At 33.6% G+C, this 14978-nt stretch overlaps 1 protein-coding gene across 2 annotated transcripts in view; it reads right to left on the minus strand.

Annotated features, from left to right (window-relative positions):
• The window catches only part of LOC140441296 (5-oxoprolinase), a 401235-nt gene that overhangs the window by 258989 nt on the left and 127268 nt on the right, over positions 1 to 14978 (minus strand). For both annotated transcript variants that reach the window (XM_072531924.1, XM_072531925.1), the window contains exons 10-12: positions 13618 to 13973; positions 10454 to 10711; positions 3205 to 3500 (exon numbers count right to left, since the gene is read on the minus strand). In XM_072531924.1, the coding sequence (XP_072388025.1) occupies positions 3205 to 3500; positions 10454 to 10711; positions 13618 to 13973 (910 nt within the window). The remainder of the gene's footprint in view (positions 1 to 3204; positions 3501 to 10453; positions 10712 to 13617; positions 13974 to 14978) is intronic.

Genomic DNA, 14978 nt, shown 5'->3' on the forward strand with positions numbered 1-14978 from the left:
TTCCACGAACTAAAGTTGCTGTTTACCATAACAGTAAAAAACGCCATATTTTCTTCTACTTCTTTTATTTTTTCCGGGTAGTGTTGATCTTCATAAATAACAATAACATGGTCACCTTCTTTTAAATGAGATTTGTTGAATGTTGGAACAATAGCTGGAATGTTATCACCACTATTAGATTCCAAATTTAATTGCTCATCAGATAGAGATGTTTCAGAATCTGAATTTTCCTTGAAATTTCGTTTTGGTTTTTTTTTCATCAGAATTTGAATTTTCGTTGTAATTCCGCTTTGTTTTTTTTTCTTGTAAAATCTTTTTTTCGTCTCGTTTTCGTTTTCACTCTTGCTTTTCCTGTTCTTTAAATTCTTTTTCCATTTTTTTCTTTAAATGGTATTGTTTCCACTGAGTGGAAGTTGCAAGGGGAAGGCAACTTCTCACCGACTCTTTTTTTAACATGGTTTATCTGGCGAAAGCAATGCCTTCTTAAATGGAGTAGGAATTTTTCCATCAATTGGTATATATTTTTCAGGCGATTTTTCAAGGAGACTCGGTTGTAGGTTTTCTAAAGTAGTTGTATCGTTAACATTAAAATCTAGTTCAACAACTGCAACATCGCCACCTGGTGGATTATTATCTGTATCAAAATGTGGTTATGGATCTTTATCTGTATTGCATTTATTCATGCTGTTCTCCTTGTGATCTGAACGGTCTTCTTCTGTTGTTGAGAGTTCAGGGTCATTTAATTTGGGAACGATAAATATGTTAAGTTGTTTATTATTTTTGATCTTCAGCCAAACTTAAAAAAGACTTAAATGTTGTATATTTCCCTTCCACGTATTCAAGTCTGCTGTATTAAATTCTTGTAACAAGCCAGTGTCAATGTAGGTCTCTAACATTTGTTGAAATGTTTTTTCTTGTTGAGTTTCTTCTACGGGGAATGGATTATTGTGAATTTCTGTATCATTTGACTTGAAATGTTTTTGGTAGTTGATTGCATCGGCGTTAAATGGACACAAACCGGCCGCATGAAAACCATTCAATATAATTTTCGGAGTAATGGAATTCTCTATGGCTTTTGCTTGAACTGGTCCAAAATTCTCCTTCTTCATTTTTGAACTATTGTTTTGTATTCTCCAATTGTTTACTTCATTTCGTATTTAGGCCCAGTAGCTGACTTACTTTTACTCGTGTCTGGATCCGACTACAGTTTTTCTGCCCAATATCGGGCTACGTCTACACCCTTTGTATTTGGGAGCCACAAATTATCGAGGGTGTACTGTGATGGGCAAAGTCTGCATACTCTCAGGTGCTCCACGTTCTGTATTTCCCCACATTCACAAAGTGCGTCGCTGTCTGTCTTGATGCCACATTTAATGAGGTTCTGTTTTACAGGGGCGACACCTGTGCGTATGCGATTGAGTTTCCGCCAATTTCTCCAGTCCAGATTCATTCCATTAGGTAGTTCTGGATGTAGGGGGAACAGTTCGGGTGGTTCGACGTTGACATTTCTCATAAACCTTTTCCTTGATTAAAGTCGGCTGATTCCTGGCGGTTCGTCAAACCCGTATAATTGGTGCCTTTTATCGAAACTTTGCCTGAACTTCTCCACATATTGTGAGACGCATCTACGGTCGTCTGGTGATGCGAATCCAGCTACCCGGTACAATAGGCAAAGAGAGGTAGGCTTCATACTGTTGAGAAACATAAGACCTCAGCTGTTGTCTTCAAAACCTGGGGGTTTGCACCCCACTTGCTCCCTACAAGTTTCCGGAAAAGGTTGTTTCTTGTAGAAACCTTTTGTCTTGTGCTCTGACAGTGGAATTTATACGTTAGTGACCGGTCTAGTAATACTCCAAGATATTTGGGCCTATCAGTATGTTTCAAGCGTTGTCCCTCCCAAGAAACATTCAGTTTTACATGCGCCAGTTGGTTGTTGAGATGGAATGCATATACTTGGGTTTTAGTAGGGTTTGGCTTTAATGAGTTTTGTTTGTAGTAAGTTGACATCATGTTTGATGCCTCTTCCATTGTCGACTCTACTTTATCGTATCATAGGCCGCTGTGAGGTCTATCAAGGTTACTCCCACTATCTCTTTGTGCTCAAATCTCTCCTCTATGTATTCTGTTAGGTTCAGCACTTAGCCTGTGCATGATTTACCTGGTCTGAAGCCTGCTTGTTGTGGGATTAGTTTTGCATCTAATGTAGCTGACAGTAGCTGACATATGTTAGTAACCAATATTAGACATGGGTGTCAGCTATTGGTACAACATAAAATAATAAAATTTTGGTTGAATTGACAGGGTTATTTACGTGCTTCCTACTTAAATATTTATTCAAAGTATAAAAACATCTGAAACCCGATAGCTGACACTAGTGTCACTTACTGGATACTCGCTCGGATCTTGTACTAATAATTGATACCCCCTTTCTAATCTGCTTTATTAACATAAGGTAAGTTTAACAACAAATACATATATTTATATTACTGTTCAATGGATCTACACTAAAAGACTTACCCTTTAAATACACATTAACGTCACACACTCAATTTATATAAACTATTTTCTTAGCGTTTTTGTTTAGTAAATTCGGCAAAACGTGCACGTCACGTATGAAACTAGTCAATGTCACCAACATTCAAATTTATTTTATCGACCCATTGATGCCAACATATTCAAACTATTACCCAAGGAAGCAAAGACCGCCAATACTACAGACTATACTGTTTCAAATAGTCTTAGTACATAAATAACAAATTCTGGTGTCGCTTATTGTCAGCAGTAGTACTGTCAGCAATGGGAGCCACTATCTTAGATATACAAATAGAATTATGATAGTGGTAAAAAACAAAGAGATAAAATTGATATCTAGAGCACCACAAGGATCAGTATTGAGAATGCTTATAGAACGGGGTATTGAGAGTAGTAGACGAGAGATGTTTTATCAGTAGCATACGCCTATGATTTGGTTTTTTAATTAAAAATAATAACACTAATTAACTGAAAAGGAAGAGAAGCAATGTATATAAAAAAATTAAACCTAAATGAAACAAAACGACTTAATATTGGCAACAGAAAAAGAGGCAATTATCGCGCTAAAAGGTTCAAAAGACAAAACTGGTTTAGTATTCAACAAGATGCCTAAAGCACAATAGCAGATGTAGTACGTTATATCCGTAGTAAGACTTTATTGCATTTACTTACCTAAACCATATTGGTCAATAAGTTCGCACACCAAATCAATACCTTTCTTATTGGCTGCTACTTGAGCTCTAACATCAGATATATTATCTGATAAATTTCTTCCACCTGCTGCCTTAATTGAACTGATAAATTCCTCTTCTTGAAATTTGCCACCTTCGACTAGAAGAAACGATTTAAAAGCAGCTCCTTCTTCATCCAAACTAGTAGAATGCGGTGGCATAGAACCTGGAGTTATGCCTCCTATGTCTGCGTGATGACCTCTGCTGGCAACGAAGAAAACGGGTTTTACACTTTGCCTAAAAAACATATAAATACCTATAAAAATAGAATACACTTAAATAGAATTCCACCTAGATTATTATAAAATATTGTATTTATTTCTTCATAAGTCCAATATTTAAGCATTCTCAGACTCTTCTTCATGTATAGCCAATTATGCTAATGTACATGTTCAATTCTTGTCCTGTTCAATAGCCAGTCATCTATGCTTCCGAATTTACATGATCTGCTTTAACTTCTTTTATTATTGAATTATGTTTTTCCACTATGTGATGGCTATATAGATCATCATTTGTCGAATGTTGATTTTGCATAGCCTAAATTTTAGTTGAATAGTAGTACATGGTGTTTCAAAAAGGTATGACATAAATTAAATCACGCATTCCGGGGACAAAAATAAATTGATTGAATCCAACTTACCTTTGTAAAAAAGTGTACACAGAAAAAGAAACAACAAAATCTAAGCGCACAGAAAACTTTTAAGGGTGGTGTGCAGCCCTAGATCCCCCCAAACTTTTGAGTACGTTCAAATCAAATGAATTTTGTGGAATCATTAGTTTAACACATTATTTTTAAAACTTTTTTGCCTCTTATCACTTTTTCGAAAACTAGTTTTTTTCCTAGTTGGCCATAAAATTACAATTAGTTTCTACGGATACAATAATTACAAATAGTTCCATCAATAATAGTCAATAATTCGAAGCTATCTTTTATTGTATAAATAAGATTAATATTAAAAATTTTGATATTGCAATGGTCTACACATTTCAGGAAATGGCAGATATGCATTTAACTTTGGGAAAATTGGATCAAATTAAATTATGATTTCAATAAACTATCGGGAATATCATAAGTGAATGTCAAGGAAATAGTGCAGCAACCGCAAGGCGTTATGCAGTAAAATACCCCAATCGAAATACACCCGATAAACGATTATTTCTGACCATTGATCGTCGTTTACGGGAAACGGGTACGTTCCAACCGCAAGTTGCTGGCAATAGTGGTCGTTCAATAATGGATGCAACTGATAAATACATTTTAGAAATCATTGAAAAAGTCCCTGGAACAAGTACAAGGGTAATAGCTGCTCAACTAAATGTTCCTCGCGTAAGGGTTTGGTGGCGTTTGAAGGATCAGCTGCTTAAACCCTATCACTTAACAACGGTTCAAGAGTTATTGGTTGAAGATTATCCCAAAAGGATTGGATTTTGCGATTGGTTGTTAATGGAAAACACTCAAAATGTTAATTTTATTAGAAATATTTTGTTAACCGATGAGGCTACCTTCAGTAGAAATGGAATAACAAACCATCATAACGAGCACATTTGAGCCGACGAAAATCCTCAGGCCAAAAAAAAGGCCCACCACCGAAGGACTTTCAAAGTTTAGTTTGGGCAGGAATTGTGGATAACAATCTAATAGGACCAGTATTTCTTCCCAACAATTTAAATGGTGATAATTATTTGCAGTTCTTGGCAAACGATTTACAAGAGTATTTGGAAGAAGTGAATATTGCAATAAGGCAAAATATGTGTTTTCTACAAGATGGCGCTCCACCGCATTTCTTGGCCATCCAGAAGTCCAGGTCTTAACCCCATGGACTTTTGCTTTTGGGTGTTTATGAAAGAGAAAGTATATTCTGTAACAATAGATGACGAACAACATTTGAGGGTTAGAATAATTGAAGCTGCAAATCAATTTCGCCAGAAAAATATGATTTTTCAGCGCATTCGGTTTTCCTTATTAAAACTATACCGAATGTGTATTGAAGAAAATGGAGATCATTTTTAACATTTATTGTAATATCACATTTATATAGGTTATAGACATTTTTTGTACTTGTTAATTCATTTAAGCCATTTATTTAGTTACACGTAATTTTTAAATGTTAATGAAAAGGGCCGTTACTCAATAAAAACTGTTTTTTTTAAGTGATAGAAGGCAAAAAAATTTTAAAAATAATGTGTTAAACTAACAAAGCCACAAAATTTATTTGATTTGAACGTACTTAAAAGTTTGGGGGGATTTAGGGCTGCACACCCCCTTAAAATTTTTCTGCGCACTTAGATTTTGTTGTTTATTTTGTATGAAAAATGCTTTCAGAACAAGATAGTAACGTGTCCATTTTTATAACAAAATGTCAAGTAGTGTAGGAGATAAAGAAAAAAAAACAATTTTTATTTTGTAACTTCAAAGGGCTGTAACTTTTTTTGTGTACACTTTTGTACTAAGGTAAGTTGGATTGAATCAATTTATTTTTAATTTTGAATAAAATCCTTTATAAAAAGGTATATAAAAAACCCAGTTGGGCTATGTTAAATTGGCAAAACGTTTTCGGAATAAGTATTCCATCATCAGTACCCTAAAAGTATTTAACCACTTAATTAAAAAGAATTGAAATAATTTAAGTTTTGACTAAGGTTAGTGTAAAATGTGGTTAATACTTACAAGTTAATACATGGATGTAGCCACTAAATATGGGGTTACAAACCCTTTAAAAATTGCTAATTGAAATTTAGTTTACATAATGTCTGTTTTACAATTTAGATGGTAAAGTTACCGTTGGATTGGTAACATGGTGACATATGACTCTGCAATAAGTTGCAAGTCCTGAGACGGTATGTCTACGAGGACTTCAATAAAGCAACTGATTAAAATGACAATCTTGGCAGGTTATGACGGAAGTTGTGACAGAGCAGTCAGTGTAACTATATATGTCTATTTAAGACAAGAGCCAACGTTATTTAAAAATTGTGAAAAATTGAAATAAAATAAAATTATAACAGTATCAACCATCAATGTTATTGTTGTAAATTATGTATGTAAGATAAAGTTATGGTGAGAAAATTATGTGATTAAAGTTAGGCAACCAACTATACAGTGTTAAGTGGTGTGATGAAAAGATTCTAAATTAGAATTCTAATTAAATTTGGTTCGGTATAATGTTTTAACTTACGTATTTTAAATTCCATTCTGTATAAGGTTTTAATCTACGTATTACAAATCTTCGAAGCAGAAACACTTGAATTTTGGAACTGCCTCTAATAACTAAGCACAATAAGTGTCTGTTTAAATTTGCCCAAATAGACCAGCGATTTGCCGGTACTTTACTATGCGTAAAGTAAATCAAACTTTTAAAAAACCCCATTAGCGTGGAATCCTTGAGCAGGATTTTTTTCGAGTCACTTTCCGTTTGGCCAATAAAGAGACGGTAGGGTAGATGAAGCGCTGTTTGTCGGTCGTTACCGGCTTTTTTAGTTTGAAGACATCTTTGGACATTAAATGTATCTTTGAAAGTAGTGTTGTTTGGAGATAGAATGCAGTCAATGAAATAGTACGAGGTAAATCAAAATATGTAGTGACCACGCAAGTAAAAACGTAACGAGAAGTAAAGATTTATTTAGTGCAGAATGGGTCATTCTTAATTGCAGTTGATATGGCTAAACAAGTCCACAAATCACTGTAAGTTATTACTTTTTATGTATCCTGCAACAGCAGATTTAATAACTATGCTGAATATTTCAATGATGGTGTTCTTGGCAGGGGAAAACACCTTTTATTATTTATATTTTTCTTCAACATTACATATACCTAGTATAGTGCAGTGACAGTGTTTTTTTAATGGACTATATCCCTTAGAGTTTTTCTGCCTGTTGAATAGTCATTGTTTATGTATACAACACTAAATGTGTATGTAGGCTGTAAGAAGCAAAAAATCTTCCACATACATAGCATGATATAATCACTAAATTTTAAAGATTCTTTTTTTTAAATGGTCGTTCTTTTTAAGATCAACTTTAACACAAATATTTTTACCAGGTCATCGAGAGAAATTAATATTTAACATTGATAAGATGTAAGAAGGTATCAGAATGTAATGGAAATTTCTGTTTGTAAGATGTTAAATAATATGTACAGATAAATCTTAAACATAGTATTTTTGATTTCTTTAACAATCTTCTTTTCTGTTGGACCACTTATAAAGAATTGCTAACAGGTTTGCGGAAAGGAACATATAAGGTAAGTGTGTTTGTTTTTTGTTATTTGTTTATATATGTATTTTGGTTTTATGAGTTTTCCTTGTTCCTCACAGAAAAGACAAGGTTGTCCCCTTTTGGCAAATTGTTTATAATTTATCTTTGTAGCAATCATCTCCTAATTTGTCTTCTTTTAAATTTTTTTATTTATGTGCTAGTAATAATGTCATAAAAACCACCCGCACATCTCTCCCGACTCTAGACAACGTGGCCTCGTTTGTTTTGTATAGGTACCTCAAATATTGTCCATCGTTTGTTGTGTTACAATAAATGTAGTAAAACAGTAAATTCCGGAAGACGATTAGACGCCAAAATAGAGATTTAAAGGAGGTCATATCGATAGCGTAGAGTGATATCTCGTATCTCAATTTAAAAGAAAATTATTATGTTATTCCAATGAATACTTTGTAAGTCATTAGTGGGGTGGGCTAAAAATGGCTGCACTGTCTTGAGAGCGCTAACATCTAGTGACGTGAATGTAAACCAAGTATCCATTTTGTAAAATTTAAATAACATTAAAGACTTTTATATAACAACGTGGTAATTGTTTTGTCTAAATTTATAAACATTGGTTCATATAATCTAAGTTTTTTGTTTATCTAATAAAAAACTAGTAAATGCATGACACTTGTTTCATAATTTTATATTATTAAGTCTCCTGATAAAATGGTTTTGGTATAAAAAAAAGATTTTCGGTAAGACTCTCCGAAAATCTCGTATGAGCCTATTATTCCATAATGAATCATTGCACAAATATTTAGTACTAGACATACAAGTATTTCTTGCATCGTATTCGGCGATCTTCCGTATTATAATACAACGTTGCATTATTTAATTTCAGGTGATCTAGAGGAAAATCCATATTGCAGCTAGCTTTAGCACAAAATCAATCGTCAGAAGATGTACATAGTGAAAGAGACACGAGTATGCCCTCTACGTCTACAGACGTTAATAGGGCGTCTCCAATGGAGTTGTTGGGAGATAATGATGACTAGGATGCTGATCCACTGTTCAACCTAGAAAAGGAGACAGAATCGGAGTCTAAACCTGATGCAGACAAAAAAAACTTATCAAATGAAGCACCTTTAGCAATAATTACTAACACAAAGCCAAAACGAGCAAAACGGGGCCAAGTAACTAACAACTGGACTTCGGAGAAGCAAAGATTAAAAAGAAATAAGGAAGAATAATTTCGGTAGAAGAAAAACAGAACAAGAAAAAATTGTTTTTGATGTACCTAGGGCTTCAAGACAACTGAAACCTCGATGTAATCACAAAATGTCTGCATTCTTTAAGTGCAGTTCTGTAAGTGATAATTTAAGGCAGAATATTTTTACTACTTACTGGAAAGTGAGTCGTCAGGAAAAAAAGTGTTTTATAAAAGCACTAGTTTTGAAGGAGGTTAAACAAAGACAAACAGATAATTCATTTCTCATAGAGGCAGTTCCTTTTAGTAGCATTTAAAAGAAGTAGATGACTACTTTTCAAGTTTGTAAAAAAATATTTTTACATATATACATTAGATATTGGAGAATGCATGTTTGGGTCGGTAATAAAGATAAAACTAACACAACAAGAAATCCTGTCGCCAAAACTAACGAGACCACCAATAGACAAAAGGTTTATGATTTTCTTGATAGTGTACCAAAGCTGGAAGTATTATTGTAGAAAAGATATCGCCAGATTATATTTAGTGCCTATGTGGCAATTAAAATCTAAATTATATACAGAATACTTAAACTTCCTTGGTTTAAATAATGAACAACAGCATTCAGTATCTACATTTGTATTCTGACCAATTTTTTGATGAAATGAATTTAGCTTTATTAGGACCAAAAAAGACCAGTGCGATATCTGCTATGATTGTTTGAAAGACAAAGACAAGGCATATCAAGATCCACGAAACTCACGGAGACCTTAATGCTGACGAATTTTGCAGTATTTCGTATGATTTCATTATCCACAATACTGACAGAACCGTTGTAAAAGAGGTAATTTTCTACAGCGGTGGTAGCACATACCAAAACCGCAATGCAATTTTATCTAATGGATTGCTTCTGGTGTCAGTAAAAACAGGATTAATTATTACTCAAAAGTTTTTAGAAAAGGGTCACACCCAATTGGGGTGTGACTCGATACACGCCACGTAGCCACCAGGATACGTAGAAGTGTGCAAGACAGCTTGCACGCATCCTAGACCATTCCAAGTAAGTTACTTGGAATACGACTTTTTCTTAAAATTTTAGGTCCTGGTAACCGTGTTGGAGATCCTGTTGTAGTGTATTTGTGTGTAATACAGTACCATCCTGAAGGTACGATGCAAGTGAAGAAAAAATTCTAATATTCTTACGAGAATTGACCCAGGCGCATTAAAAACCCGGAAGACTCTGACAGCTTTATTAAATTATATACCATGAGGAATTCTATTAAAATACAGAAATTTAATCATCTTCAAGAATTAAAGATGGTCATTCCAAAAGATATTTGTTTATTTTACGATGAGTTACCACACAAACAATAAACTTTTTCTTTATTTTGTCTGCTTTGAAAATGTATTATTTATTTGTTTTAACCTATAAGATAATCAGTTTTAGTTTTGTGAACTTAATTTTTTTTAAATTGTTAATAAAAGTTTACCCTTAGTGTATTGCTTATTTATAATACATAAAATACTCGTATAAATATTAACTCACGTTGCGTGAAAATTAGGTAAGTCACGGTATTACGTCATAGTAATGATTTTTTTTTTAAATTGATGTGTAACGTAAAAAAGTATTGCCTCTTAAACATAATATCCAATGAAATAATGAAATTTTTTGATAATCTAAACTAAAAAAGCAGTCTTAAATGTTCTCTATAAAATTTGCATATTTTTACATACAAGGGTTTTGCTCTACGTCATCGATATGTGTAAAATTATAATAAGTACTAACCTATAAAATACAGGAGTAATAACCGTAAAGTCCGGTAAATGGGAACCTCCAGCAGATGGATGGTTGGAAAGAATGACATCACCCTCGTTGAATGATTTTCTAACCTTCATCTGGTACTGTACAGCCTCTTGCATAGCACCTAGATGTACTGGTATATGCGGTGCGTTAGACACCAAACCTCCGTCAGCTCCAAAGACAGCACAAGAAAAATCTAATCTTTCCTTTATATTTGTAGATATGGATGTACGTTGCAGAATTCTGAAAACAATAAAATATACGTATAATTACTTGGCAAATTAAAATATTAATAAAATATAATCATAAGTTTCTTCGTAATTGATAAAACAATCATATATATTTACATTAAAATCACGATAATTCTGAAATACAGCTTTCATGCTGAATGAAGCCTCTTCGTATAATAAAACTATTTTTGAAACCAAATTGTTTAGTAATATTAGGAGATTATTTAATATAGAAAGAACTTACATATAGAATATTTTACAAGTAAATATCACTGCTACGTGAATATTACCAAAGCTAGAAGTTTTTTCAGTTTTGGCTTATTTCAGTATTGGTTTGACTTTATCTTCCGTGATATTTAAACAGCGAAGACAATGTATAAGACAATAGAATACGACAGGGCAAGCCCTAAGTTCTTCAATTTAAATATTAATGAAGTCAACAAACGAAGAGGATGCATAATGGGGTCAAGGAAATCAAAATACTCTGTTGACAACGCAATACTGATATAACGCAATATTGATAGCCTACATGCCTAGATGAGGATATTCTTCAAAACCCAGTCAGAGATTAAATATAAGAACAAAATAATTAAATGTCCTATCTTAGAAAACAAAAACAATAACAATAGTTATAAGTATATAAATAACCAATCAGATGTACCTAAATTAGAAATCGATCGCGTTAGCATTGAACAAGTGATAGAAAAATACCTTGGAATTGCACTGTACATCTATGGAGACCTGTAAAATAAACTGAGAAATCAAGTACAAAGAGCAAATACACTGAAAGGATGAGACCAGACTGGTCAAAATAGCAAAAACGTTAGAAGAGGTATCCGCAGATCCCAAAAAAAGATGGAGTGACAATCTTACATTAAGGTAATAATCTGTAAATGAACAAGTAGAATTGCTTATATGGAGGAAGAAGAATATATTTGATAATTGCTGGTTACGGACGTTTTACGTAATTTTAGCGTGAAATTGGGTACTAAGACTATTTAATGGCTGTTCTATGTCTTAAAAGCTATGGTGCTAAGCAAAAGTAATTGCTCTACTTGGACCAGAAGAAGATTCTAAAATAACAAGCAACTAACGACCAGTCTGTCTGATGTGCAATTTATTTAAATTATATAATAGAATGATCCTACATCGTAATAGATAAATGAAATCGCACTAATTGATCTAACAGTTACCTACGCTACCGCAATCCACAGAAAAACCGCTAGGTAAAATAGAAGAAGAGTACTTTCCCCAGTTTTATTATCTCAATAACAAAGAGCTCAAGACACAACCTATAAGCTGACGTCTTTAAGATAGCGGTATAATTAAGGGACTTTCACAATATAGAAAGAGTGCTCCATGCTACCCTAGGAAATGTATCCAAATACAATAAGAAAAATTACCTCAAACTGAACACCTCAAACACGCACGGAAGCGTTTTTCAGCTAAATACAAACAATGCGATAAGGAACATACTTGAACATACAGGCAGATAGATAGCCAGCACCCGGCAAGTAGTGACGGTGCCATCGTTACACCCCCGACTCTTTGGAAAAAAATATAACCTACATTTTTTTATAGAATGAAGATTATACCCCTTCGGAAGTGTTACCTTCCTCACATTGTTTTAAGTCTTTGCGGATGCCAGTCCCTTTGTCTACTTTTGTTGCCTTAAGTCTCTTAATACTCTTCGTAATTCTCTATATTTTGGCATTTGATTACATCTGTTGTACCTAACTTTCTTCTAAAATTAGGAATTGCTGGTGATGTAAATCCTGTCGAATCATGTTTTGATGAATTAATTTATCCCACTCTTTATGGTTGTCGTCCATGAATATAGCTATCATTGTTTTTAATACATTGTTAATTCGTTTTACTTTGCATTGCGGCTAGTAAGGTGGTGTAAGAATCTAGTAATTTATGTTGTATGGTTTTAGGAAAATTTTAAAACTGCTCCTCATGAATTGTGAAACATTATTCGAGATAGATGTTTTCGGGATGGTAAACTTTATAAATACTTTTTAGTGCACAGTGATGAGTGTCAGATGACTGTTTAAAGAAAATGTTCCCCTTTGTAGATCTTGGGAACGGTCCGATTAAATCAATTGAGAAAGTGTACCAAAGCTTTTCTATAGTGAATGGTTGCATTTTTTGTATCTACTAGTTTAAACATCTTAGGCCAATAGTATTTTTGTGCTATTCAACAAATAGTTTTAGCAATTCCTAAATGGCCCGTTGTCGTCTAGTCATAATTTTCCTCCAATTTTTTTTTCATTTTATACCCTGGTACACATAACTTCCCTGTATTGTTAAATTCCGGGTCTGCTAAATTTAGGCTACTCTTAATATGTTTATACAGTCTTTCGTCTGATATTTGTAAATCAGGAAATCTGTTTGGATTTCGGAAGACATCTTCGTATAAGTTCTCGTACTAGTTGAACGTTTCTAGTACTGATGCTAACAATTTGAATTTAAGTGCATCGTTACAGGTTTTTTGTGGTTACCAGCAGCCATCTGCTATTTGGTTGAGAACTCCCTTTCTATGTAATACCACAAAATAGTACTGTTGGTGACCCTTTTAAATATTGGTGATCTGAGATAAGTTTAAAACTGTAATGTTCTATGTATGGTCTCATTTTTCTATTCTGTATACGAATTTAAGACTAAACCCACTGCGGTGACAAGAGAGAGGCCAAAACCTTAGATGAAAGAATGGTGTAGACGAAGATGTTAGAAAATACATGCAGCATAGAACTGACTGACGAAATATATAAAGGTCGAGACTCTACTATAATATTGTAGCAACATTGATGGTGATGATGTAATGATAACAAATAGTCACGTTTTACAACATCAAATTTTAACAAGAATATTATTTTAAGTATTATTTATATCCTCGACTGAATTAAGTTAACTAACCTTCCCATTTGCTCCGCTATGCTCATAAACCTATGGCTAAAAATACTTAATTGTATTGAGTCCAATTCTGGACCTATAGATTTAACAATTCCAGAACCAATAGTAATTTTGATGTCGCCATATTTTGTTATAACAGCACTGCAGTCCGGTTCCAACAGAATTGTGCTTAACTGATCCATAATTATAGCAGGACCTTGTAAAGTTTGTTGAGCTTTTAAGTCTTTAAGGAGAAAAACATTAGTGTCGTGAAAACCATCTTCAAAGTAAACTTTTGTGACTGATTTAGGTTGGGGGGCATCGGTCAATGCTTCAATTAGTTTCTCTTCATCTAAATCACTTCTACCAATACCTCTCACCTAAAAATAATTCAATGTTAAAGAGTTACGTTTTTGGTTTAAAATTTTGTTTATTGTCTATTCGTTGTAGTTAATGTTTACTGTTATTTGTCTAATGATATTCAATTACATCTTGAAGTTGTTTTGTGACGTGGGAATTTTTATTAATCTATGAAACATGCTATAATAGGCTGCCAATTTATGTTGTATAGAATGAAAAGATGAATTGTGTATAGTCGTGTCAGGATGGATAGGTTTATGGAATACTGAAAACTCATGTTTGTTTTCAAGTCTGATAATGTTTAAATCTAGAAAATTTTGAAAAATTAGATTCTGTTCTTTTTCTATTGTAAATTAAATATGACTATAAAGTTAATTAATATAAGATAAAAATTTGTCAAGTTGTCTGTTAGTTCCTGTAAAGCATACCAGTATATCGTCCACGTATCTCCACCAATATGAAAACTGTTTGAATACGGGATGTTTCGAAATATGTTTTTCTAGATGATCCATAAAAATATCTGATAGTAATGGGCTTAGAGCATTAGGCATGCTAAATCCTGCACTTTTTTGTATATTTTTTATTATTAATCTCAAAGTAGTATTGATTTATGCAAATTTCAAGAAGTTTTAAAATTGTGGAAAATAAAGTGTATGAATTCGTGTAGTGAAAATTCGCAGAAAAGGTCCAAAATGTGGAAAGAGAAATTCTGGATTCTCCATCACAACAAAGCGCCAGCTCACAATGCCTGCTCTGTCAAGCCGCCACAAACCAGGACACAGTTATGGAGCACCCGCCCTATTTGGCAGATTTGACACCCTGCAACTTATATCTATTCCCAAAAATCAAATCGTGCTAAAGAGCTAACGCGTAATTCAGCGGCTCCGGCCACGACCACTGGTCGGACCTTGGTCGCATCGAGTCCGACCTACAATGCGACCAGCCGTGCGATCAGCAGCATGCTGCTTCTACGTTTATCGCACCTCCGGCCAGGCTTTCTATACATTAATTAGTCTTTTCAATTA

This window comes from Diabrotica undecimpunctata, chromosome 5, assembly GCF_040954645.1.
Source record: "Diabrotica undecimpunctata isolate CICGRU chromosome 5, icDiaUnde3, whole genome shotgun sequence".
NCBI lineage: Eukaryota > Metazoa > Arthropoda > Insecta > Coleoptera > Chrysomelidae > Diabrotica > Diabrotica undecimpunctata.